General features: G+C 47.4%; 2 protein-coding genes across 7 annotated transcripts; both read right to left on the minus strand.

The window, feature by feature from the left end:
• Positions 1 to 56: 56 nt before the first annotated feature.
• Positions 57 to 6,600, minus strand: LOC120896024 (ras-related protein Rab-7a). 6 transcript variants are annotated; one of them, XM_040299816.1, is made up of 5 exons: positions 6,469 to 6,600; positions 3,351 to 3,605; positions 3,064 to 3,282; positions 2,855 to 2,992; positions 57 to 2,759 (listed from the first exon to the last, which is right to left on the minus strand). In XM_040299816.1, the coding sequence occupies exons 2-5, from the start codon at positions 3,528 to 3,530 to the stop codon at positions 2,673 to 2,675; spliced, it is 624 nt and encodes a 207-aa protein (XP_040155750.1). In that variant the 5' UTR covers positions 3,531 to 3,605; positions 6,469 to 6,600; the 3' UTR covers positions 57 to 2,672. The 6 variants fall into 6 exon arrangements, with proteins under 6 accessions (XP_040155750.1, XP_040155756.1, XP_040155753.1 ...); XM_040299822.1 differs by having other exon boundaries at positions 3,351 to 3,601; positions 6,469 to 6,571; XM_040299819.1 differs by having other exon boundaries at positions 6,416 to 6,530.
• A 5,692-nt stretch (positions 6,601 to 12,292) lies between these two features.
• Positions 12,293 to 22,434, minus strand: LOC120896900 (homeotic protein empty spiracles-like). The gene is made up of 3 exons (XM_040301410.1): positions 20,948 to 22,434; positions 14,047 to 14,201; positions 12,293 to 13,389 (listed from the first exon to the last, which is right to left on the minus strand). The coding sequence occupies exons 1-3, from the start codon at positions 21,879 to 21,881 to the stop codon at positions 13,177 to 13,179; spliced, it is 1,302 nt and encodes a 433-aa protein (XP_040157344.1). The 5' UTR covers positions 21,882 to 22,434; the 3' UTR covers positions 12,293 to 13,176.
• Between the last annotated feature and the right edge of the window lie 2,578 nt (positions 22,435 to 25,012).

Here is a 25,012-nt window from a genome sequence, read left to right on the forward strand (position 1 = left end):
CGGATTACATACAGAGGCTTTCAAAAGGTACTCAAAGGTACAAAAGATTGACACCATTTTACCATAATCAGTTATCATAAAGGTTTATTGTTTGTTTTGTTCAGCTACACTCTTCCATTGTTTATCGCCCTCCATTAATCATTCTAACGATCACGTTTAGTTCTCATAGCTAAAATGTTACGAATGTGTGTATGTGTTCCGGGTGGTGGAACCGTGCTCGGTATCCGATTTATACACCCTATACCGTCTGTCCGCGCTCTAAACCCTCCTCTCTCCGGCTTCTGCAGCGTAATCAAAATTCTTGCTTCACAATCTGCCGCACATCCTGTTACAAATGTTACGCTAATGCAATTTTGGAACTTACAGCATACCGTTCGTTTATCTAATTGCCGTGGGTGCACTTCGAATTTTGAAAGCATGTGTGGTTGTGTGGCGTTTCTATTCTCCCATTACCGTAATTCCCACGTCCCGAGCTGTGCAAATCTTCAAAGTTATGCAAACACACGGGAAGGACCAGCACTGGGACTGGGGTTGCACTTTCGCAACGAATTAGGCTTAACGAACGAAACAGAGATTTAAACACCGCGCAACAAAATAACGGGCAACACGCGCTAGAACAGATGGCGAAGCAATTTCTTCAGCAATTCTAACAACCTTGGTTCGTGATGCTGGAAGTGAGGTTGCGAGAAGCAAAAGACGCTACACAGTTGCTCTTTTACCTCCGCTAGATTGTGATAGTACACATACACACGCACACGCACACATATAATATGGAATGAATGGGGAGCACTTGCATCGGATGCACATTCTCTGTTTGCTCTCTACCGTGTGCAGGGAGCAAACAACACCATTTCATTGCCAGTTTTTTTCCTTCCCAGAGCAAGCCTGTATGCGGGGGTACGTTGTTTTCAAAGAGGATCGAGGTCGAGAAATTATACTTCCACTAATAACGTAGCTGGGGTTAATAGAGGGGGGGCGGGGGTTTTCTCTATGAGATATAATTTTCATTCTTTACTATATAATGTAATATGTATAATGTTCGATAGAATTATCAATTACGGCATTACTATTTCTACACCTTTTTTCTCCCCCATTCTTCCGTGTTCGTTCCTTTGCACCACATCACACTCGCTGCTGCGTCGTCGTCGTCGTCGTCTGTCTGCGCACGACTTACTGGGGATCCGCAAAGGGATCCACATCGGGTTCGTCGTCTAACGTTTTCTGGAGTGAGGTTAGCCGCTCCGTTCACCACATTCCGTCCTTCTTTCATCCTGTTGCCGACACGCCATCTGTCTATGGGGATGGTATCGTAGTTTCGTGCTGGAGCGGTTCGATTTCTACGTGTACACGTCATCGTCGTCGTCGTGTGCAGCGATCTCATGCATAATTTAGCTAGCTTGTAACAATGCCTTTGCCAAAACACCAGACGGCAGTTTGGTGACACACTTCTTTAACATCCATTTACCAGGGCGGGGGAAATATAAACAACACGCTAAAAATACACACGCACATAGAACACTTATCGCCCGATATGCTTCTTTGCTGCCACGTAGAGCGCGTCTAAGAAAGCGAAGCTAGATCGACCATTGGGTTGGGGGGTTAGGCTGCGTCTACTCTCTCATGTGTGCTGAAGCCCTTCTTTTCGTGGGCAAATTTGCACAACTGATCATTCAGTATGTGTGTTTTCATTGTGTGTGTGTTGATACAAATCCACCCATCATCATTCATGGGAAAAGCTCTTGGTACGCCCAACAGCTCGCACAAAAGTTGGAGTCTCTCTTCTTTGCACTTTTGCATCTTTCAAGCTTTCAAGTGTTTGCTGCGGCAAATCTAGTACATGTAGAGTATAACCTTTTTGAATACCGGAGTACGGAAAAGAAAAATGGAACAATCATCGCGATCACGGTTTGTAATGCTTATTGCGATCTTCGCAGCCTCTCGTCGTAAATTCCTTCCTTATGTGTGTGTGTTTTACCTCTACCATTCTTGCCTATTGCCCTGTATCGAAGATTCGATCATTTGTTTTTTGTTTTTTTTTTTTTTAAATAGCTAAAATTGCATCTCAAGTCCAAATCCCAGCCAGTACAGGGCGACACGAAACAAGTAAAAATCGCGAAAATTAATTTGGCGACATGCGGTGCATGCTAATGCTGCACACATACAGCGAAATAGCGCCCGAACCATTATGCTCGCACCAGTTGGGTGAACATAATATTAAGGGGTTGCAGCAGGGGGGGGATTTGGTTACTTGAGAACCTTCCGCCTTCTGAGAGGATGTGTGTTTGTAAGCTGGAAGAGGATTGTTTTTGTTTGTTTGTTTATGCATGCTCTTCTTTTCATCTGGGAAGGATTGCGTCTATTGCGGTAGTAGCACAACCGCTACCACTACCACCATCGTGCTCCGCTTCGTGGCTATTGCTATTGTTGCTGTCGTCACTGTTGGTGCTGTCGCTATCGTTATCGCTGCTGCTGGTGTGGCTCATGCTGTCGCTACTGGTGCTGCCGTTGCAGCTGCTTATGCTCAAGCTGCTGCTACTGCTGTGTTTGCTGTGATTATTGTGGTTGAGGGCGGCACCGAAAGTGCCACCGTTTGTTTCGTGCAGTGTTGTTGCTGCTGCTGCTGCTGCTATTGGGTCAGAAGGAGGGCGGTCAATTTTACTAGTTCGATAATATTAGCACGAGCAGTTGTCCCCATTTCGTGGCCGGCTGTCCCGTGTGTTCAGTTTGATCTGATCGGGGAAATCGTTGTACAGGTCAACCTGTGGTTGTGATAGGAAAAAAAGGGATAAACAAACACAATTTGGTGATGAGTGTATGAGCAACGAACGGCTGAACTGTGTACAACACCCCGTACCTCCGTTTCTTGGGCTATTGCATTTTTGGCAATGGTTTGGAAAGCTAGATCAACGTTAATGCCCTCCTTGGCGGATGTCTCAAAGTACGGTATGTCGTTCTTCGTCTGGCACCACTGCTGAGCACGCTTTGTCGACACCTACCGGATGCATGAAGAAATAGGTAAGATCGTCCTTAACTTTTAAGTTGCACCATGCATTCTTTACTCACAGCTCGGTTTTCCAAATCAATTTTGTTACCCAGCACCACGAACGGGAAGTGGTCCGGATCGCGCGGGCTCGCTTGGATTAAAAACTCATCCCTCCACGATTCGAGATTTTTGAACGTGTTGGGCGCGGTCGTATCGTACACTAGCACACAGCAATCCGCCCCACGGTAGAACGCTACGCCGAGCGACTGGAACCGCTCCTGGCCAGCCGTATCCCAGATCTGCAATGCAAGCGGAATCAGTGGTTAGGGGACAATACAATAGGGGGGATTGTTTCCGACCGCCATACCTGCATCGTTACCACCCGCTCATCGATCACGACCTCCTTCGTGAGGAAGTCGGCCCCGATCGTCGCCTTGTACTGGTTCGAGAAGCGCTTGTTCACGTACTGGTTCATCAGCGACGTCTTGCCCACGCTGCTGTCGCCGAGCACGATCACCTTCAGAAGCGCTTTTTTCCTGGTTGCCATCTTAAAATGCACACTTTTCACTCACTTTCTGTTTCTTACTGTTGGGTTGGTACGGTAAGTTTGCACACAGTCTGTCTAAAAAAAAGAACAATGTCGTAGAAAGTATTAACATTAGAACAAGGTCTCGTGCGATTGGAGCAGCAGATAAGAGGAGATTATACCGCCAACGCTAAAGCAGCGATTAAATACGACCATTTAAGATAACTTTTGCATCAGCTGAACGCGCTTTTGTCGGCTGCAATGCAAAAACTTCAAGTATGTCCCATTCAGATCAAGGAAAGGAAACAACCGAATTTCGACCGTCTTCTGTACTGTTCGGTTGCGTAATTTGATAAAGTATCTCATAAAAAGGGAGGAAAAAAAGTCGAACCAAGCGCCTTTTTTGTGTGTGTGTCGCGTTGCGATAGTAGGGTAGTGGTATCAGTAATGAATCATTATTCTTTTTTTTCGTCGTATTGTGTATACGATTGGATTTAATCGGTCCCAAAATCCGAGGCGTTCATTGAACCACAGGGAGAGCCCGCATTATTATTAGAACCAATACTTTTCACAGCCCCGTCAATGAATGGTGGTCGTGCACGGAAGTAGATTAAGGGAGAAAAAACCACACACACACACAAAAGTATCAACATCCTGGTAGGCTGGATGATCTTTCGCGGGTGGACATCGCAGACGAACAAACAAACGATAACGTCCGTGGTGGCGTGTGTGCTTGGCACTGCAGTTTGCTCGTTTGTTTTACTACACCTCTCCGTGGCTACTTTGTTGCGATGATTTCGTCGTCATGGAGGATTTAGGTGAAGCGGTCGTTTTCCAATCAGCCAGCATGTTTGATGAATCAACCGTCCCTCTTTCTATGGTGTGTATGTGTTCTTTCCTACATTAATTATGATGAGCTGTGCTTGTGTTTGTGTGCATTGTTGCCTATCGCCTCCCCTTCGTGGCTGTGGCGTGTGACACATTGATTCCGTCGGCTGGGTCGGTTGTTATCGCCTCTAGAGCTGTGCTGCAAGCGAAACATTCCACCATCATCATCCATTCCATGCTAAATGCGACTGCTTGTTTGCGAATATTTCCTTCTTGTGGTTGTTTGTGCTGAGCTGAGCTGTTGTTAGTCACTTGAAGGCCCTTAATAAACCCCAACAGCACCTAACCTCCACCGCCTCCCTCCCCCTCATCCACATCCAATTCCATAACAAAGAGCGCATGGTGGTGGTGGTGGTGGTCTTGAGGTGCACATATTGACACATAAAGAACTACGGACCATTGCGTAGCAGCAGCCCTTGGAGGAGCTGTGGGTACACCATGCACGCCTTGCACACATACTCTCACATACCCAACAAACAACAGTTGTCTGTGCCTGCAGACGGAGCCAGCAAACAAAAAGAAATAACCCCTTCTGCGACGTACTTTGATTTGTGACGATTTCCAATTGGAAACGCAATTGGAATGCACTGCACTTTCTTGTACTACCTATAGGATTTTTCTTTTTTCTTCGTGTAATACTTATAGGATTTTTTCACTGTCGCTAGCTGCAAAAGACCGTAGAACCGCAGGACTAAGAGATATTCGATATCGATGGTTATTCCTCCCTCTCTCCTTCTTATTCTTCTTATTCTTAGCCCAGGCCAGGCTTTGTTTTCATCGAAACCACCCCACTCGTCACACTCGTTAGTGAGTCACGGGCGAGCCGTTTGTTAGTGTTGTGCGCCTCCATTCCTTCCAGCAGGTTCCGCATATTGCAAAAAACACACATGCAACAATGGGCCAGCAACAGCAGCAGCAGCAGCCATGCAAATGCTGTTTACGAGTGCGTGTGCCTCCTCTTCTGCACTGTGCTTCGTGTGCTTTGACTTCTGAAGGTAGCGGATCTTTACGTCATCAGTAGATTGGGACAGGAAGAGAGACTTTTGCGTTTCTCCAACGCCCTTTCCACAACGAGTTTGTCTCTGGCGCTAAGAACCGAATCTTGCGAATGATATGCAACAATGATCACACTACGGCGACACACAAAGCAAAACACACACACACGTCATTTCTTGTTGTCACGGAACCAAAAAAAAAGATTATTTAAACAGAACGCAATAAACCTTTATTGCTCTCTCTCTCTCACTCCATCTCTACTTCTCTATTGCTCACCAACAAACTCACACACACACACACACGGATACTCAGCACCAACAAAAGTATACGCACACAGTCAGGTACACACAGGTACACGCACTGGTTAGCTGGTTTGGTTGTAAAACTCGCGAAATAAAACAGAACTTCCTTGACCTGAGATGGAACACACATACATACATGCACACATACACACACACACAGCGCGAGGTTACAGCGAAGTTTGGGGCAGGAAAAGTGACCGCACCGTGTCTAAGCTGCTCTTCTAATGCACAGACAAGTGGCGTAGTGACGAACACAACGGAGAAGAAGAAGAAGCAGAAGAAGGAAAAAAACAGGTCATTAGCTATGAGGGAACGACGTAGAAAACCAACACACACACTGCGCTTATCTGCGTCTTTCCGCCCGTCCCAACAGTACCACTGCCACTGACGGATGACTGTGTGACTGTGTATGTGTGTGTATGTGTGTGTACGTCATGGACGGAAGAAAGCAGTCGATAGAAAAATGCAATCTCTTTGATTTTCGACTCGGACGCCACCCAAACTGAACCACCCGTGTACGTGGAAAACGCACTCTGTGGGATGTGGCACAGGCCGTCCGCGATAAGTGCGCGTTCAGGGCGTTAAAGGGCATCCCCCAATGGGCCTGAAGAAGACAAATGGGCCCGTGCTGGAATGCCTTTGGCACCACAGCGACGACGAACGAACGAACAACGATGGACGGAAACACCACACACGATTACGGAAGCATGTTTAGCTTACAATTACAACACCCTTTTCGCACTACGCGATCAATACGCGCACTGTTTTAATACCTGCAATTTCACGAATTCACTCTGCGGGAGCTCCGAGATTGCTCGTTGTTTGCGTTTTTGTTTTCTGACTAGTTTTTTTCTGTCCTTCTCTCCTCTGCTGCGTGAAAGACGGATTTCGCTCGAGCATTAAGTCAGCGCCTTAGCAACCGTATGACAGTGCACGCAAACAGCAAACACATCGCGCAAGAATGTTTGCTCAATCGATCAGGTAGAGTGGTTTTTAATCGATGTTTTAACCGACATAATTTCGCAAAATCACAAATTATTTAATAAAAAAATAAACAGATATCGAAACTTGATGATTAAGAATAATAAATATCACAAACGGTTGAAACATGTAAAGAAATGTAGAATAAATGCGGACGTACCAAACAATTGCTAGAGCGCGGTCTAAGCTTACAAAATGCGTTTCGCTCTGCACAGTGGGAAGCCGTTGGGGAATTGATAATTGGTTATTTTTGCTTTCTTTTTAGCTTTTGAAGAGATGCGCCCTTACAACATAAATTATTTGTTTTCAAAAGGCATATAAAAAAGCTATCGAAATTATTTAATAACATTTTAAACATTTTTGATAATTTTCGCGGTTGTGAGCGTTTAAGTACGAGAGTTGAGTTCTTGCTAAAGGCAAACTTCAAAACGGCAGTTGACGGCAATTTCCGTGTTATATCTTCTTGTAAATCAATTGCTTGAGGTTATTAATGAGTATGGTTTAAGTAGTTTCTTCTTATTCTTCTTCTTCTTCTTCTTATTTTTTTTGGCATACTTTGGCATACCACTAATGAGCTTGACTATTAGTGACTTATTACTTTACTTATTACTTATTACTCATTAGGGACGCAGTCAGTCCTACGTATGGTAGGCATAGCCCATTCGGGGCTTGAACCCATCACGGGGATGCTGTTAGGTCGTGATTCTTTCCCTTGATTTTGAAAAAAATTTTGCACACAAAAAAAACCTGCTTTATTCATCTTTATGAGAATGTTGTTCTTTAAATTAATATTTTCTTTAGTTACTTAATGTTGAAAACCTTAAAAACTGTCCTACCCTTCTCAGCTTTCTTAATCCATTCCACTAAGAGTCAAGCGGATTAATGTAGCTTCACAGTTATACCTCACTGATCGTCAGTTAAAAAGTCATAAATCAAGTCCACAGCACAGGCGTTTTGAGGGAAAGCGACCGTAAAGAAATGCAGTGATGCTTACAGCAAAAATCATCCCTATGTACGCTCAGCCTTACTGGATCGATACCCTGTGAGCGGTAGCAGAGCCTTTTGAATCTAATCCTATCTCTGCACAATTGCTCAGTTGAGAAAATCCTACAAAATCTTATTAAATGCAGCAGCAGCAGAAGCAGCAGCATCGAACAGCCACAGCAAAAAGGTGCATGGCTTTCGACGCCTGCCGACCATCACAATGCACAACCTGCCACCCCGACCAGTCAGTCAGTAGGTCCATTCGGTCGGTCCGCTGTGGGTGAAAGGATACATCTCTCTAATCTACTTTTGCTAATTGCATTAAAAATTCGAAGCTGAAGCGTAAAATCGACAAACATTGACAAAAGGTTTGTGCCCGGCAGCCCCCGGGGCCTGTAGCAAGGGTGGAAAGAAGAAAGGAGTTAAGGAGTGACCTCAACCGTGTGAGTATACGAGAAAAAAGGGATAAGACAATGCGAGGGACATAATCGTGTGCGGGGATCCTCCCACCGGTGCCCTTTTTCGCAGCATGCGGCAAGCCGCGGGAAGATCGAACGACTTCAGCCAGAGCGCAACAGAGCACCCTGCCTGAGCGGTAGAGTGCGCGGGTAAGAGCGAGAGCGTTAGAGGGTGTCGTCGTCGCTTTGTAGGTGGATGTAAAACGATTATGATAATTGTACGGAGCCATAATAAAATCATCATAATTGTGGTTTTACGCAGATATGCGAGCGGTGGGCTTTTCCCGGGGATCGATTGCTGAGGATCGTTAGCTTCCGACTGGCAGCGTGTTTATCATACAGCAGGTACGCCATGCCAATCTTCAGCCCAAAAACAGTGAGAGAAATTGAAGAGAGAAAATTGAAAGAGAAAAAATAGCATCAACAGGAAGATGTTTTACGACTTCTTGGGAGATGTTTAACATCAGCAGTAAATTTCGCATTATTACACTCATTCCCACCATTTGGTGCAGCAGTATCTCAGCCCGTAGGTTACGATATCAAACCATTCAACGCACAATGGATCTTTAAAATGGGACATTTTTGGTAAATACCCTCACCGTTTCTGCAACAATTGCCAAGACGTACGCATTGAACGCATCGCAACGGGATGCCCAGAGCGGGGACACCTCATCAGCGTTCCCATAACGCTCGAAAGCCCGCCGGACAGGTTTCCATTACCGCTGCACACGCTGCAACCTGACGGAAAAGTCATTTTACCGTCCGTAACTGACCGACCAGGAGGAGGGAGAGGAGGAAAAAAAAGGTCAATAAGTGGCCGCTTTGTACGGCCTGCACAACAAGGGACATGCGCAGTGGCAATGCGAAACAATCGCACAGTACTCATGCTGATGATGATGATGATGAGCCCGGGTGACACGGCTGGACAATTGGATCAACTTTCCCGGATCGGTTTCGGACCCTGTGGCTGCCTGCGTCTGCGTCACACTCAAGCGATAATGAGCAAGTAATTAAGTGCGCTATGAATGTGCGCTTGTCCATCGATACACCTCCGAGTTTGAGATACTCCCTCCGGCCAAACCGGCCGAGACCGTTTGGTGCTCGATCGGGATGGAAGCGTTCGATTTCACTCGATCAAGGTGACATTGGTGCCGGAGGAGGAGGAGGGCCCAATTTAGGGCCGCATTGTCTAACGGGAAGTGAGCTGCAGCTACCAACATGAGCACAATCATGTGCTCGCCGTGCACAATATCGACCTTAATTAGGTTAAATAGACTGCACACGGCCCGTTGCCAGGTACGGGGCAGTGTGATTGCAGTAGAATGATGTTGTTCACAAGCTACATAATGAACATAGCCACGTGGACACACACACACACGAGCATTTGAGGAATGATCGATCGATCTGCTTCGTTGGTAGCAGGGCGCACCTAGACGCCAGTGGTGAGGACTGTGAGGCCGTCCGTTGCATGATGCACGGCCGACCCCGAAAAGGACCCCAGATCGGGACCAATCCATCATCTTCGCCAAACGGTGGCTCTACACACAACTCTCACATGCGTTGAAATGTGCGTGTGTGTGTGTCGTTAATTAAAACGAGTCCCGAAAACAAATCATACCAACTGGAGTGCAGTTTGTCAACGGGGAAAATGGCACCATTGCGCACGGACTTGGTGGACGCTTCCGACGTGACGACGGATTGGCTGTAACCGAGGGTCTGCGTGGATAAGAAGAACCCTTCTGCAAGGAGATAAAGAAGGACCACGCCACACGGAGAGTGAGTTTTGGGGGGGGAGGTAGAGGGAGCCAAACGCCAAACGAAACACGCCAAACAAAAGGGAATGCGGCAAAGATATGATTATCACTTGTATATTACGTATAATCTAAAATACTTTATAACGTATAATTATGTTATTTGAGCTGGGTTGCACCAACGGCACCGGTCGGAACCGTGCAGTGAGAGTGGCGGGTGGAGGGTAGAGAAGTTCAGGCAGGGAGGGCATTTCTGCAAATGCAGCTCTCGGTTTGGCGTTGATCCGGTAGGCACGGTGATACGCGGGACTGAACCGATGGTCAAAAATGCAATTATTCCGATGGCCAGGATACTTTATCTTGAGCTAAGACTTTGTCTTTGGGCTTCAAAAAGGATTGTTGATAATATAGTACAAAAATAAATTGATAAAAATAAATAAATAAAACACACAAAATCGCTCATTAAATGTATACATTTTTATATCTTTTAAATTAAATTTAATTAAATAAAAGGACACTTTCATCAACTTTTATACACCACGATAAGATGACAAGATATAACAAAAAAAGATTGCATACAAAGTTTTGGACAAAAAGCTGTTCAACAGTCCCAAAAAAATGGCCAACAATTGTGCTGAAATTCCACAACCTGTTCGTATCCTTTCGGTACACTTGCAATAGTACCAAGCAAAAACCCAACGCAACCAATCCTTCTCCTCAACAGCACCCCCCCACTCTAGCTACGAGTTTCCCGGGCACGATTTGTTGGCCACGGCGCTCTCCACCCGCCCCGAGGGCACATTTGCTTTCGTCGAACCACCAGCCAAACTTCCAAGCGGTCCAAGCGGCAAGTGATTTCTGTTGTTGGTTGTTCAATTTTCGAACATTTCGTTCAACAACTGCCACCCTTCCCCCACTTTGTTCTCCCCACATCCTCTCTCTCACACACACACACACACACACACACACACAGAGCGCATGGGCTAACGAAGGGTGCTTAAGGTTTTTTTTTTCTCTCGCACAAATTACAAACAAGTGTGGATAATGAACGAAAATAAGCTCAAATAGTTTCCCTCACATCGCGGAGAGTGCGTACATGTATGTGTGTATGTAACTGTGTGTGTGTGTTAGTTTTCGCTCCCTTTTGCGATGCGATTTTTGCGCAAACCTCCGCAAGCATCCTTTTTCGCGCGGCCTAAACGGTGCCGGCCGAGCAGGCAACAGTACAAAAATCTTTGAAACGGCGGCTCGTCTCTCTCTCTCTCTCGCTCTCTCTGAGTGTCGATGATTAGAGATACTTAAAAAAGGGAACACTCCCTTCCCGCTACCTCCCTCGCCTACCGGCACACGGTGTGCGTGTTGGTAATCGTTCTTTGCGTACTTGACGATAATCGGGCATCAGCAAAATGGGATCTGTTTAGGTGTGCTCGAGGCGCAAAAGCAACAAGCACCATCGAACGCAACGGAAAGAGAGGAGGTGGGACGAAAGCATTCCTGCTGCAAAAAGGCGCAAGTTTTGTAGCCACCCAACCACCCCAGCTCACCCCGCTGGGGCCGAGAACTCGCGATGATGCGTGTAAGTGTAAGTGGGGACGCATTGTGCCACGCCACGCAGTTGTCTCCGCAAGTAGTGGTGAAACGATGGATGATTTCTTTACACTACCAAATTGAACCAAAACGGTAGCCCCTTAGGTAGGTCTCGTTCGGTAGGGTCCGGAAAAAGGGGACAGACTGAGCGGGGGATGGGAGAGTGCGTTGTAAAACCGATGAAGAAGGCAAAGGGAATTATCAGGCTCGTTTGCTGATGAAATGTGCTTTTAAACGCACAAAATGATGTTCAGGCCCGAATGGCCGCCAGGGCTCAGGTCCTCTCCGCCCCACCACACACCCCGGGGGGAGCAGTGCAGTGCAGCACTGTCCTGGAGCCGGCTCGCTAAACGAAACGAAGTGAAACGGTGTCGATCGGTACTAATGACTTGGTGGTTTCGTGCTGCATTTGAGCCGTTTTGAGCTGATCGGCGTTGATTGTTGGGAACAGAGGAGTGCAAAAAACGAAACAAGACGACAACAAGGAATGGCAGAAAACAGAACATCCTTAAGTGAAAATTGAAAGACAAGAAAAGAAGAGGAGAGATGTGAAATTCAATTGAATGTTTCCGGTTGTTAATCGCGGGTGCATTTGGGCGTTGAAAAAGTTGCAATAGAAAAGTGGCAAAACGAGAGAAGATAAGGAGGGGAAATTGAGTCAAAAACATTCAAAAGTGTGCTGCAAAACGGTAGAAAGCAAAAATGGACACAATATAAATTGATGTACAACATAAAAGCCCCCTTTACTGCGAAAGAGATGTCAAAAGAGTAGAAAAAAGAGTAAGCAAAAATACATTTTTTGTCCTACAAAATCCAATAAACTGACAAACGGAATGTTATGCTTTGTTTAATATTTATTACGATCGATTACAATTGGGTGTATTGTGTTCGGGTATCTCGGGTATCAGTTTTGCACTACAGCCTTATAGTACTCGTTTTTATAGCTACATTTATTAAATATTTCCGATAATTTACAGGACACTCAACCATCGGCTCTGCCACCTTCTGCTGGCATGATTGTGTGGCAGATCGGCGTTTGTCTGAGCTGCATGGAACTCTAGTGCTAATCGTAATCAATGTACACCAAACGCCCTAATTCTCTCTCTTACTTCTGCTCGTTAAACGCATCGTTAGCCTCGTATGAAGTGGTTTGCTACATCTTCTCAGTTAGCAACACAAATAGGAGTAATAGTAGTAGTAGTAGTAGTAGTAGCAGTACACGGTAAAGGGCATGGATCCCCCAAAACTATATATGACTAATAAAACTCTCTGCTCTCGCAACACGCTTTGCACTATCCTACAGCCTGCCCTATGTACAAGAGATAAAGGTTAGCATCTAAAAAAAAAAACAAACAAATCCCTAATGGTAATGCGGGTGTGGGTTAAAGTCCCCTGTTTTCCGTTCTGTAGTGCCAGCCCCTTCCTAGCAATTCTAACTCACAAATGTACAAAGAAAAAAAAAACACAATAATAATACTTTCAATACTTTCGCTGCAATGCAATTGAGCGGGTATCTGCTCCACCGTTTGCTCCGGTTGCGTTGGCTTGACGTGGGGTTTGGTGATCTCGCACTAACTTTGTTCCACCAAAGGGCGGGGGAGCCAAAGTTAGTGGAAACACGTGAATCACTGGTACACTGGTTTTGCAAGCCGCTTTACTCTGCGACACGGCTGTGACGCCATTTTGGCACTGAAACGGGCGCGCACAGTGGCGTGCGGGCTTAGCCATTGTGGTGCATGTTTTCCTCATCGCTCGGACAGTCGTCCATGTCGATGAACTCGTCCTCGTCGTCCTCCTCGTCGCAGCTGCCGGTCGGGCTGGAGGCGGACCGATTCTGGTGGTCGCCGTCGGTGGACTTGCCCGAGCCGGAACCGCCCTCCTCCTGCTGCATGCGCTTGTGCTTGGTGCGCCGGTTCTGGAACCACACTTTCACCTGGAAGCAAACGAAGGAAGGACAACCATTAAAACCATGAAATAAAATTGCAGAAAGAGACTTTTTTGTTCAAGGATAACTTTAAGATTTACTAGTTAAAATGCTTGCTCTGCGAGTGTTGCTATAAAAAGATGGCGGTCTGTTCAAACGCTGTCAATCAACGGTTCGGTCAGCACGGCGCGTTGGTTGGTGCGTAATATGACACAATTGAACACCCGAACAAGGTGACAATCGCGTATGACGTTGGTGTTTTCACGCCCCGCTAAGGAGGGGGAGGAAATTACAAGCCAACCAAATGATCACGCACCAACCACGGCTGGCCAGCGCCGGCAAGCGAGCGTGCGAGCGTTGTAGTAATTATGCACTGAAGTAGGGATATAAATGTAATTTAATCTAATTTACACTGGCTGAGCGACCTGCTTAGCGCGCGGGAGAATGGCGGCGGCCCCCTAATAAGCTCCCTTATAAATGACTCTAGTAAGGCTCTAGTTTGTGCCCTGCCTCTGCTGAGCCACATATAAAGCTTTATCCAATATTTCCCTAATCCCCAGCACCCATTGGTGGGGCTTCCCGGGACAGGACGACATCAAAGGACCTTTCGCTAGTTTGGATTTACGGGAAAATCCCCCCCCCCCACCGTGGCTGTGCCATGCTTACCTGCGTCTCGGAGAGGTTGAGGTTCTGGGCGAGCTGCTTGCGTTCGGCCCCGACGACGTAGTGGTTGCTCTCGAACGCATGCTCCAGCTTGAGTAGTTGCGAGGGCGAGAATGCGGTCCGGACGCGCTTCGACTTGCGGAACGGTATGAGGTAGTCTGTCGGTAGAAGGGAGAGAGAGAGAAGAAAAGAGATTATCAGTATGCAGGTTTGAAGAGGTGACACGTGACACTCGGTCGGAGAAGCTTTAGCGAAAGTGCCGCTGCCGCGTAAGTAGCCTAGATGAGGCGGCTAATGTTTTCGCGCGGGTAGAAGGTAGATTCCAGGACCCAAGGGAAAAACAAGGGGCGATCGGAATGGAAATGGAAACGCACACTGGAACAGACACACACACACACACACACGCATGGTTTCGATGTGTAGGTGCAATCAGTGTGAAACATTTGTGCCAACAGCTGCTTTGTGTGCCCCAACGGCCGCGCTCTTGTACGTTTAACACACAAACTAGTGTTCACGGTACGTGTAATTAAATAATTATATATCATTACGGGTAAATATATTGCACTTGCACACACTGGCTGTTGTTTTTGAGGTAGGGGGGGTAGGTTTTTGAGGGGTAGGGGTGTTGGTGCCGCTCCCGCAAGCTTATTGAGTTGTGTGCATGTGTGCGCCGTGGAGCATAAATAGACGCGAAAAAGGACTTTCGCAAAGGGTGGAGGGGTTTGTTCACAGCCCGTGGGACCGTTGGGATGGGGAACAGCCAGAGCGCTACAGCAAGCGTGCGTTTGTTTTCCGCCTTGCATGTGTAAATGAGTTTTTAATGGAAGTACCGTCTTGGAAAGAGGCGTCCAATTTATAGAGAGCCGGCTGGTCGAAGTTGTTTAACAGGCTGTGTTTGGGTGAGTTTAAGCGCTGCAAATGATGCATCTGCTAGCCGCTTTTCCCCCCTATTGAGTAAGGTTAAACTTAACATACCTTTATGGTCAGTTAGTGGAGCATTTAGTGGAAGGCGTTGTAGAAAACAGGTGAGATGGCAATTTGTTGTCACAAAAAGCAATAAAAATTAAATTTTGGTCCTTCGAGCCGGATTACGCGTAACGCTTCTTTTAGTGGCGCGTAGATGCGCACTCCATTTGCATTAAAATGCACCATTTTCTCTACCCTAAACTGTCGGATTTCTCCCCCTTCTTTCTCAGTGTCATGGGAGGTTAAAATTGTTCGCTCAATTAAAATGCAATCAACATGACTCGATTTACGTGTGTTCGCATTTTCCTTCCTTCCCCCGCTATAGCGGAGGTTGACAGCCGCAACGCTTGCAAAGTGTAACACACACACACCCACCGACCGGGAGAGCGTAATTACCTTTTAATCAACTCGCAGCACACACTAATTAATACATTTTCCACCCGCGATACGAAACACACAGCAACGTGTCCCCCAGCAAGCAGTTGTAGCAGTAAAGCCGTTTGGTTGGCAGCGGGCAGCGTCAACACCGATAAAAAAACGCCACGGCCACTATACACTAAAACCCAAGCAATGGCGCTGGTGAAGGCAAGTCGTAGTCGTAGCCAGTCGTAGTGCAGTAGTGGTAGCCAATAAACAACAAAACAACGGTGGAAAAATACAGAAACCAACCGCCCCGTTTACTGGTGCGCGCGATTGTCGACGCCATTGAGCGGCTGAAACCTGCTGAAACTGCTGCGTGTAATTCAATTAAAATAATCGTATCACTGTGACGCGATCGCGACCACCTTTCCGGAACCGCCGGCTCTCTGTGACTTTGTGTGTGTGTGTGTGTCACGGTCTGTCACTCGATACAACAGGGGTGCCCCTTTTTCTCTCCGTTCGCCACAGCACAACGGCAACAGAAAGAGACCGAAAGCCGATCGCTCGATCGCTTGCTGGTGGGCACGAAAGCCGCCGCATGAAGTGTTGTCTTTTTTTGTAGCGAACTATACATAAAAAAGGGTTCGCGATCGCTGCCCTCCGCCCCGCTGGTTGGCCGATGTCGGGCCGGGCGACTAGGCGAGAAGTTGAAAATTAAGTTAATTTAGATAATTCAATTCCACCGCCACCACCAGCACCGTGGGCCATTCGGTTGGAACCGCTTGAAATGGTCGTTTTTTTTCTGCCCGCCTTCCGTCAATTGTGCTGTGTTGTTACAGAGGGGCCATTAGTTGTGTAGGGTGTTTGCGTTAAATCGCACCACCCATTTTGAGCTCCCACTTCCATCGCCATCGAAATTGTTAGTGCAGTGCAACATTTGAGCACGGTTGATTTGAGTGCGATCATTAGGCAAGTTTGTTTTCCCTCCCCCCCCAACTCGAGCTTCCTGTGCAGTGTAGTTTGATCGCAATTACCATGATATATGTTTGAGTGTGTGGAGTCGATTTCTGGTAGCAAGTTTTGTCACTTGCAAAACAAAAACAGAAGAGGAAAAAAGCAAACACATTGTACCGATATGTCATGCACGATCACGCGTGGCCACTGGAGGGTTCGTCGTCACATTCTAGTGCGCATATACATGTCACTTTAATTAGGCTCGATCCAGCGCGGGGAGGGAAATGATTGATTTCCGAAGCCGTACGGCCACGCCGGTTATCCGTGTGATCTAATGATTGGTTTCACTTTTTCTTGCGTCTTTTCTTCATGCCTGATTCTCGCAAGCGTTTTCAGCACGCGTTGATTTGCTTGGTCCCGTGCCCATGAGCCCCGGAGTGAGTGCTAAGAACAATGAGTCCGGTGCTCGATAAGATCATGTTCATTTCAAATTCATATTTTTTTCTTCTGCTTCTTTTTCTACTTCACCTCTACCGCAACGTTTCGCATCCTTGGCTTTGCTGCTTGCTTTGCTGCTGCTCAGTTTCATACACTTGCTGCTTGGTTATGTTACTTTTTTGTTTGGTGTGGTTCGACCGCTTTTCTGATGTCTTGAAGTATGAAGCCGTCCTTATCATGCATCGCGTTTTTTCTTCTCTACAATATTTTGGTACGTTTTTTCTCCGCTTCTTTGCTGCTCTCCTCTATCTGTTACTTCTGCTTGGCCTGTTTATGAGTTTATTATTGTCTTTTTTTTGTTTCTCTACTCTCAGTCCTCCATCCAGGTCCACCACTTTAAAGCCACTCCACGCAGTGCTTGATGTACTTGCGGCACTGCACGCTGCACAAATGAATATTTCATCATCATCGGGGTGTTCTTTTTACTACCCCTCTATCCGATGCATGCCATTTTCTGCGTGTTGCTGTAGTTGTCTTCTAATGTCTTGTTTTTTTTTCGTTGGGCGCCACCGGATGTGCACTTCACGTTTGCACAACCTCACAATGCGCAAACGGTTTCAAACGGACAGGCACCGGCACACGTAAACACCTTCCAAAAAACAAGCAATTAAGAGCACCAGAACCGGTGCGTCAAGGGGGGAGAGGGGCACATTGCGGTTCGATGCTCGTTGTGCAGCATACACCCGAGGAACTAAATTAGTGCATAATTAATTAACGAGCGTTTGCGAGCGATCGGGCGCGACACAGCAGGCGAGGCGCAGCCGCAGCCGAAAACGCGGCGAGCCGTGGGGTAGATCAATTTGTTAGTCAACCATACACGATCGCGGTGACGGACGGCAATGATGATGATGATGATGATGGTTTCGAGCCTGCCCAACGGATTATCCAACCGATCAAGCTTGCACCGTAAAAGCCTCGCGCAAAATGATTCGTTTTTTCTGGGTGCGTTTTCTGCTTGCTGCGTGATCGAGTGAGAAGAAGCTGTTTGATTTCTTCAATTCTATCCCGCATCTTTTTCGGCCTGTTGCGTGTTCGCCCGTTCGTTCGTTCGCTGTGCTGTGCTGTGTCGTGTGTAATTATGAATGAAGAGAAGCTGCGCGAAAGATTGGGATCGTTGGGCCTCCCTCCCTGGTTTTTTGTTGTTGTTCGAGGCTGTCGTTTGTGGCGTTAGCAGACGAGATCCGAGCCTGGGATCTCATGTTTCCACCCAACCGGCCAGGTGGTGCGGGGTTCTTTTCTCTTGTCGGGCAAAGCACATGGGGCCTGGGGAACCATTGGGAACGGAGAAGCGCACCGATCGGGTAGAGGAGGAATAGTAGAAAAAGGGTGTCGCGCTCGTCTTGGAACCTGAACGATATCGGTATTAAATATCTCATTAATTTATTTTCATCGCCATAAATTAATGGCTTGATTTAAGGCGCAGGCAGGCAGACGCAGGACCCGTCTCTCCGGCTAAAGGTCTCGTCATTTGTGGTGATGATTTTTTCTTGTATTTTTTTATTATTTTGAATGCTCGATAATGAAGGGAATGGGGAGAGTCTTTTTTTTCGGGGGGGGGGGGGGGGTGTTCTGAAACACTTTCGTTTGATAGCTGCCACTACAGCTCATTAAACAGTGCAGAAACAAGCAGTAGGTAAATGAGGATAATTATAAATGCATGGAAAAGTTTTATTATCCCATTCTTCCGAAAAAGTGGATGCATAATAATTGCTTTTTTTTTGGAAGTTGGGAGTTGCCACCAAAAACACCAAAAGTGGCATCCCGGGTGGGTCCTTTTTCCAATTCTTTTTGCAATAGTATTTGCACGGCTGGATTCTCCCTTTCCCCCTTCGGGCTGGGCTTGTCGTCCTTTATGTCCTAACTGTTTATGAGTTTGCTTTTCAAACTGGAAAAAAGGGCGGAAGAAGTGATGTGATAATTTAGCAACAAGAAACATTGCACATTCCAACACACACACACCCGGTCGTTTTGCGCAACAGTGGTCACATGTTTTGCACTTCATGAATTTTGTAAACAACTTGCCACGCATGTGTCCTTCCCTGTGTGTGTGTCGGTTGGTGTTGTTTGGTTTAATGTGCGAGTAATTGGTGGGGAGTGTTTCCGCTGCGTTGAGTGTAATTTTGTACTTAAAATTCCACCGGAGCAGCCGGAGCAAAAATTTCCCTACCCCAAGCGAAAAGGAGAGCATTTTTCGGGAGTTGTTGTTTTGGGGAGCCTGGCTAAGATTTTATGCCTGTTTTGGAGGATGCAGCGAGCAAGAGTGGAGAAAACAAGAGCAGAAAATCATGTAAGGCAGACGCACACACACACAAAACTAACAAGCGCCTGCGGGGAGAGATGTTTGGGTGGTGCAAAAAGGCAGTGTAAGACAGACGAAGAGAGGGAAGAAAAACGACGTGCAAAAGCAAAACCGTGGTAAGCTTGAGCTACCCCTTGGAGCACCCCAGTCGCGGTCCGGGACGGAAGGTGTGTGTATGTGTAACAAAAGGTGGCATAAATTATCCAAACCCCTCGGACGTAGTCGTTAAAATGCGTATAAATTGTGGAATTCGATTTATTGCACCAGCATCCGATGAAATTATGAGGAACGAGCGCACGTTGTGGGCGCGATCGCGCTGTGGGACGGGGGAACTGGGGGGTGAAGTGCATTGAAGACCGAACCGGAACGGTCGGACGTATCGATACATTGGCAACTTCGTTGAGTGTTAATCCTCGTGCACAGTGAGAGAGAGAGAGAGGTGATAAATTAGTGATAAATGAGCTTTTATTAACAGCTCGTGGAAGCCAATGGATAGCAAAGCCCGATCGGAAGCTGCTTGTCGAATCATGCACACGACATCGATAACACATTGAAAGTGTTTCGATCTTTCCTCCCCTTTGCGTCTCACTTTCACATTTGCAGCTATCTTCGCTCTCCCAAGCTCTTGGTTAGCTTGTTGAAACGGCAGCCATCGCTGCGTTTTCCTTTTAATTAGTTGATTTATTATTTATTTTATAAGGAAGCTAGAACAGAGCATGCAAGCTGTCCTCGCTGCTAAACCGGGATGGATGGGTTTGTTCACAATATTTATAACCTTCTCCCCTCCTGCTTGGCCGCATGTACTTGTGTAGCTCAATAAAAGTGTAAAATAAAATAAAAAAGACCTTGAAATGGTCACAGTTTTACGAGCGCATCAATTTTCCGGAACAAACGAATGATGTAAAGCATTGCTTGCAGCACGACCATTTGCGAGGACATTCTGTTGCAGCATGGTGGGTTTTTTTATTGCTAGAAGGGTAGAGTTGTGGCCATAAAACCATCGGCCCCCAGCCTCATCTATTCAACCTCGAAGGCAGGCAGGTAAGAAAGTATCTTAATTAGATCAGAATCAACTTTCCAACAATCATTCCGATACACAACAGCACAACACCGAAACGAGTCGAAAGAGAGAAAGGTGCATTGTTTTGCTTTGGCTTGAAACGATCGTGTGAAGCGGCACACGTTGGAAATTGGGTTTTTTTTTTAAAAAAGGGAAACCAAAACGAACTCGAGATAAGTGGCCAAACCTCAGAACCGTTCTGGGAGTTCCTGGAAGCCTGGCAAGAGGTTAAGGGAGTAGAGGGTTTTCATCATCATCCTTTTCAGCACACACACACACACACACACACAAACACACACACACACACACACACACACACACACACACACACACACACACACACACACACACACACACACACACACACACACATCTTCCACGGGTCATCAGAAATAGATTCCCCCCGCGGGTGGGATTCCAATTAAAGTCCCTTTTTTTCCCTCTGTAGCGAATGTTAGGAAAAGGTTTGTCGAGAAAAGAAAGAGAGAGGGAGAGAGAGTGAGAGAGAGTCAACAAAATTAGGCTACTTAAACAAAGCCAAAACAACGGTTTGAGCCGTTCCAGTTCCGATAAGGAGGATCGCAATAGAGCTGTTTGTAACACGCGTCGGTAGAAAATGCCGACGGGGATGTATTAAACGGTCATCAAACTAAGACCAAGACACTGGACAAAGAAAGTACCTTAAAGGACGCGCTTTTTCTTCGATGTGGATGCATTTTTGTGCACTTTTGAGAGCGATTGTAAATACTTAAAAAACAAACACTTACTTCCTGGGAAGCCGATCGGGAACACGCCGCGTCCGTGGCGGCTCAGCAGCCACGGGTAGAGCGGGTAGCTGTCGCGCGGGGGCATATTTGGATTGTGCAGATGGGCGGCGGCCGGATGCGGCGGGAACGGCTGCCCCGCCTGGGCGTGGGCAAGGGCGGCCGCCTGGAACTGGGCCGCCAGAAAGTGCTGATTATGGGCCGCCTGCACCATCTCGGGCGTGTGCAGGAACGGGGGCAACGATTTCAGCTCCGGCTGGGGCCCGCCGGGCTGGGCAGGGTGTGCACCGGGCGCGTGCTGCGAGGGGCTGACGGGGAACGGGCGCACCAGACCGGGTGGCAGACCGGGGACCACGATCGGGCCGGCCGGGTGGGCCGGCGGGACCGGACCACCACCGCCCTGCGGACCACCACCCAGCCCAACGACGCCCGTTGCGGGCGGCGGCGGCGGTGGCGATACCGGTGGCGAGGAGCTCCGTGGCCGTTTGAGGGAGAGTGGCACCGCACCCGGGCTAACCGTGTGGCTGACGGGGGGTGAGAGGCGCGACTGCAGCGCCTCCAGCGACCGGACACTGGCGTGACTGCCTTCCAGGCTCTGGGGGCTCTCGGGCAGCCGGGTGATGCTGTAGTTGTGCGGCGGCGACAGACTCTGCAGCCGGTTCAGCCGCACCGAGTAGCTCTCGGACGCGAGCGGGCTGGGCGTCCGTACGCCCGGGCCACTGCCGGGCGGGACAGCACCACCAGCACCACCAACGCCACCGCCGATCGCCGTATCGCCCTGCTTGGTGATGGTGTGGGGCGGCGAGGGCGGCGATTTCGGCGTGGTGTTGCCCACTATCGAGTCGATGCTGAAACCGATGCGGGGCTGCAGCGTCGGCATCTTGTAGTTGGTGGCAATCTTGAACACCTTCTCCTCCGTGCGGCACGTGTCGATCATGAAGGGGGCGGTCGGGGGGCAGCTGGCACGCTTGTTCGACTCAATTTTGTCGGGTAGTTTTGGTTGTTTTTTTTGTTTTGTTTCTTTGTGGGCACTGGTACGCGACTTTTCAAACGCTCATCACCGCACGGAACACGCGCACACCGACATTAAGACAGCTGCAATCGGGTGGGCTCTACTCTAGTTCCACTTGTGTTATAGATTTTCGTTTTATAGCAATCACTCGTTTCCTTTCCGAAACTCACTGAAACGTCACAGGAAAATCTTCAGTTGATGTTGCATCCCAAACAGTATTGCTTGATGCAATTAACGCGCACACACTTGCTGAAGCACAATTGCTGCTTTCACAAAATTACATGTACACACACACACCGATACGTCACACATACACCTACGCACGAATGATGCACCTTGCTTTGATTGACACTAAACGCAACAACAAAAAAAACCCCTCAAGACTCAGGGCTCACACGAAATGGATCACAACCAGGCGCACGCGGCCAAAGACGGAATGACGATCGGTCGGTCTGCGCACAGCGAACGCATAACTCGGAATGAGTACAGGCAGGGCGAGTTTTTCTCCGCAAAGCTCTCGGGGGCTCTTTGTTTCGGGCTGCTCGCACCCATACACACACGCATGCGCCATATTGTTGCGATACGGGCTCGGCGGCGTTGCAGCAAATGGGCGGAGCTACAGCGTTGGTTGCGTGCGCCGTTATGTATTGCTTTGCTCTTCCCTGCTCAGGGTTGCGGAAAAGTGTTGCTGATCGTGCTGGCGTGCTACTCCTGGCTGCGCGTTTCACCCTTTTCTCGTCTAGTAGTCCAGTTGTCCGGGGTTTGAAGGTATATAATGGTTCGCTTTTCCTCGAAATAGTGAAAAAGAGAGAGAGAGAGGGAGAGCGCATGCTTTCCTTACGGTCGATGCGGATGCTGCGGATGTTTCATTTCGTCTGCAGCGCGAGATCGACCGGTAGCTGGAGTGAATTTATCGATCGAAACGAATTAAGCTTCAAAACTGGTGAGGTGAGAGCTTTGTTGGCTCGTTTCGCAAATGGTGTTTTTGTGTGTGTTTCTGTGTTTGCTTGAAGGTTTGCGATCCCTTTTTCTTCTGTTTGTTCACCCTTTTTCTCTTTCCCTTTTACTCTCTCTCTCTCTCTCTTTTTACCCCACCATTGCTGCTCGCGCAATGCTGTATACATTCGCTTTATTTATGATGCTGCTATTAAGCGCTTGTTATAAGTCCATTCTTTAATTGGTCTAGTTCATTTGTGTTTATTTTCCTTCGGTGAACTCTGTCTGTCGGCCGCGCGTTCTTCAGGGCCCCATCGACTGCTTTGCTGCTATTTTAATTGGTACAATCGTTGTGCGTTTTTTCTTTTCCTCTCTTTTACTGATGTTGTTTAACCCACTCCTCCCCTTTCATTCGCATTCCCTTTTCGTCCAGGTGGTGGTTGTGTTTTACATCGCCGCAAAGTGTCACCCGTTTTGCTGTAATCCGCACGCTGTCGATGTGTCAGTTCGATTACAGCGATAACGAAATTCTTTTCACTTTTGTCGCGCTTGGGTGTTGTTGGACTGTGGGTTTTTAGGCTACCCCCCTCCCCGTTGGATAATGATTAACAGTTGTGCTAACATGGAGTTGTGCTGTCGCGAGAGGGAAGCGAGAGTGGTTGAGCTTGGCTGAAGGTCGTGACACTTCCAACCTTTGAGTTTAGTAAATTTTTTTACCTTTTCCACTTCCAGCAAATGCCAACAAAACAGGGCAGACAATTTCATTATTGCTAGTAACCAAGCGGGGCAGTTAGTCTGTTTTTTTGTGGGGAGGCGAATTAAATCACCACACAAAAACGCGATTGTCAAGATTGATTTAGATGATAATTGTCTTTATTTGTTTAATTAATGTATGTTTTCGCCTTCGTTGCTGCTCTCCCTCTCTCTCGCTTTTGCGTTCCCTCTCAACGCTCGCAATGCTGTCAGCAGCAACGGTTGCGGACGGGAATGAAACCGACAGGGAAATTAACCTTCAGGCTGTTGGGGTGGATTGCGATTGCGATTCACTGATAAGCGCAATTAATTAGCCCTACTTCATCAAGGCTCTCTCGCTCGCTCTCGGCTGTCCTCGGTGGGAGGTGTGTAATGTGCGTGACAAAAAATCTCAGACCGAATCGGGTCGTATGTTGTATGATGGGCGGGGTGGGTGTGTTAGATAGATGGGCACTAATTTTAGGTTGAGTGATGTAAATTGACGGAAATAAAGTGTGTGAGGAGTAATAAGAGGTTGCGCTTGAACGCTTGGTATGGAGAATAGTGTACAGAGTGCTACAGAAATTGTGGTAAAATGTTTTATCGCATACATTATTTGCTATTTTGGGTATTCCTAAAATATCCAAATCAAAAACAACCCAAAAACTAGACCAAAAATATTGAAAATTATCATAAAAAAACTGAATCAACAAAACACTAATTATCAATTTAACCGTAAACCGAAAAATAAAACAAACACAAATCAGCTTATAAAACAGGGCGCAACACGATTCGTCAAACTTCAAAGTGATCGTTAATTGCTTGCTCGAAAACGCTCCTCAAGTGCAAATATAATCTATTTTGGACCAACAAAAAAAAAAGCTCCACAGAGTAACATTCGGCCATTGGTTATGGAGGTTCATAATTTTAATCTTGTTGAATAATGCTACAAACGTTGCCCTCCTGGTGACCAGCAATGGACCGGCTTAATGTTTTTTTTTTGCCGGCCGTTTGTCTGCTTGAGAACACAACGAACACACAACAATATCAGCAAATATTACACAACGCACTAAGCTAACAAGTGGGGATTGAATTTTACGACTGTGCGACTGCTGCTGGAGGATCTGTCTGATGTTGTTGATGTTTCACAAAAAAAGAACTAGAACCTACTACCCCCACCCCGAAACCTATCAAGCACAAGTGGATCGGGTGGAATTAACCAGCAAAGCGCCATGCGCCGGATTCTAGTCGGATCTTCTTGCTTTTCCTCAGTCAAAATGTGACCTCCTCCAACAGCAAATGATGTTAGTGGGCTGCAATGTATGGTAATGCCACGCGGGGCCACGCGAGACGGTGTCAGTGATTATCATTGCGATGTGTGACGCCAC

Source organism: Anopheles arabiensis, chromosome 2 (assembly GCF_016920715.1).
Source record: "Anopheles arabiensis isolate DONGOLA chromosome 2, AaraD3, whole genome shotgun sequence".
Taxonomy (NCBI): Eukaryota; Metazoa; Arthropoda; class Insecta; order Diptera; family Culicidae; genus Anopheles; species Anopheles arabiensis.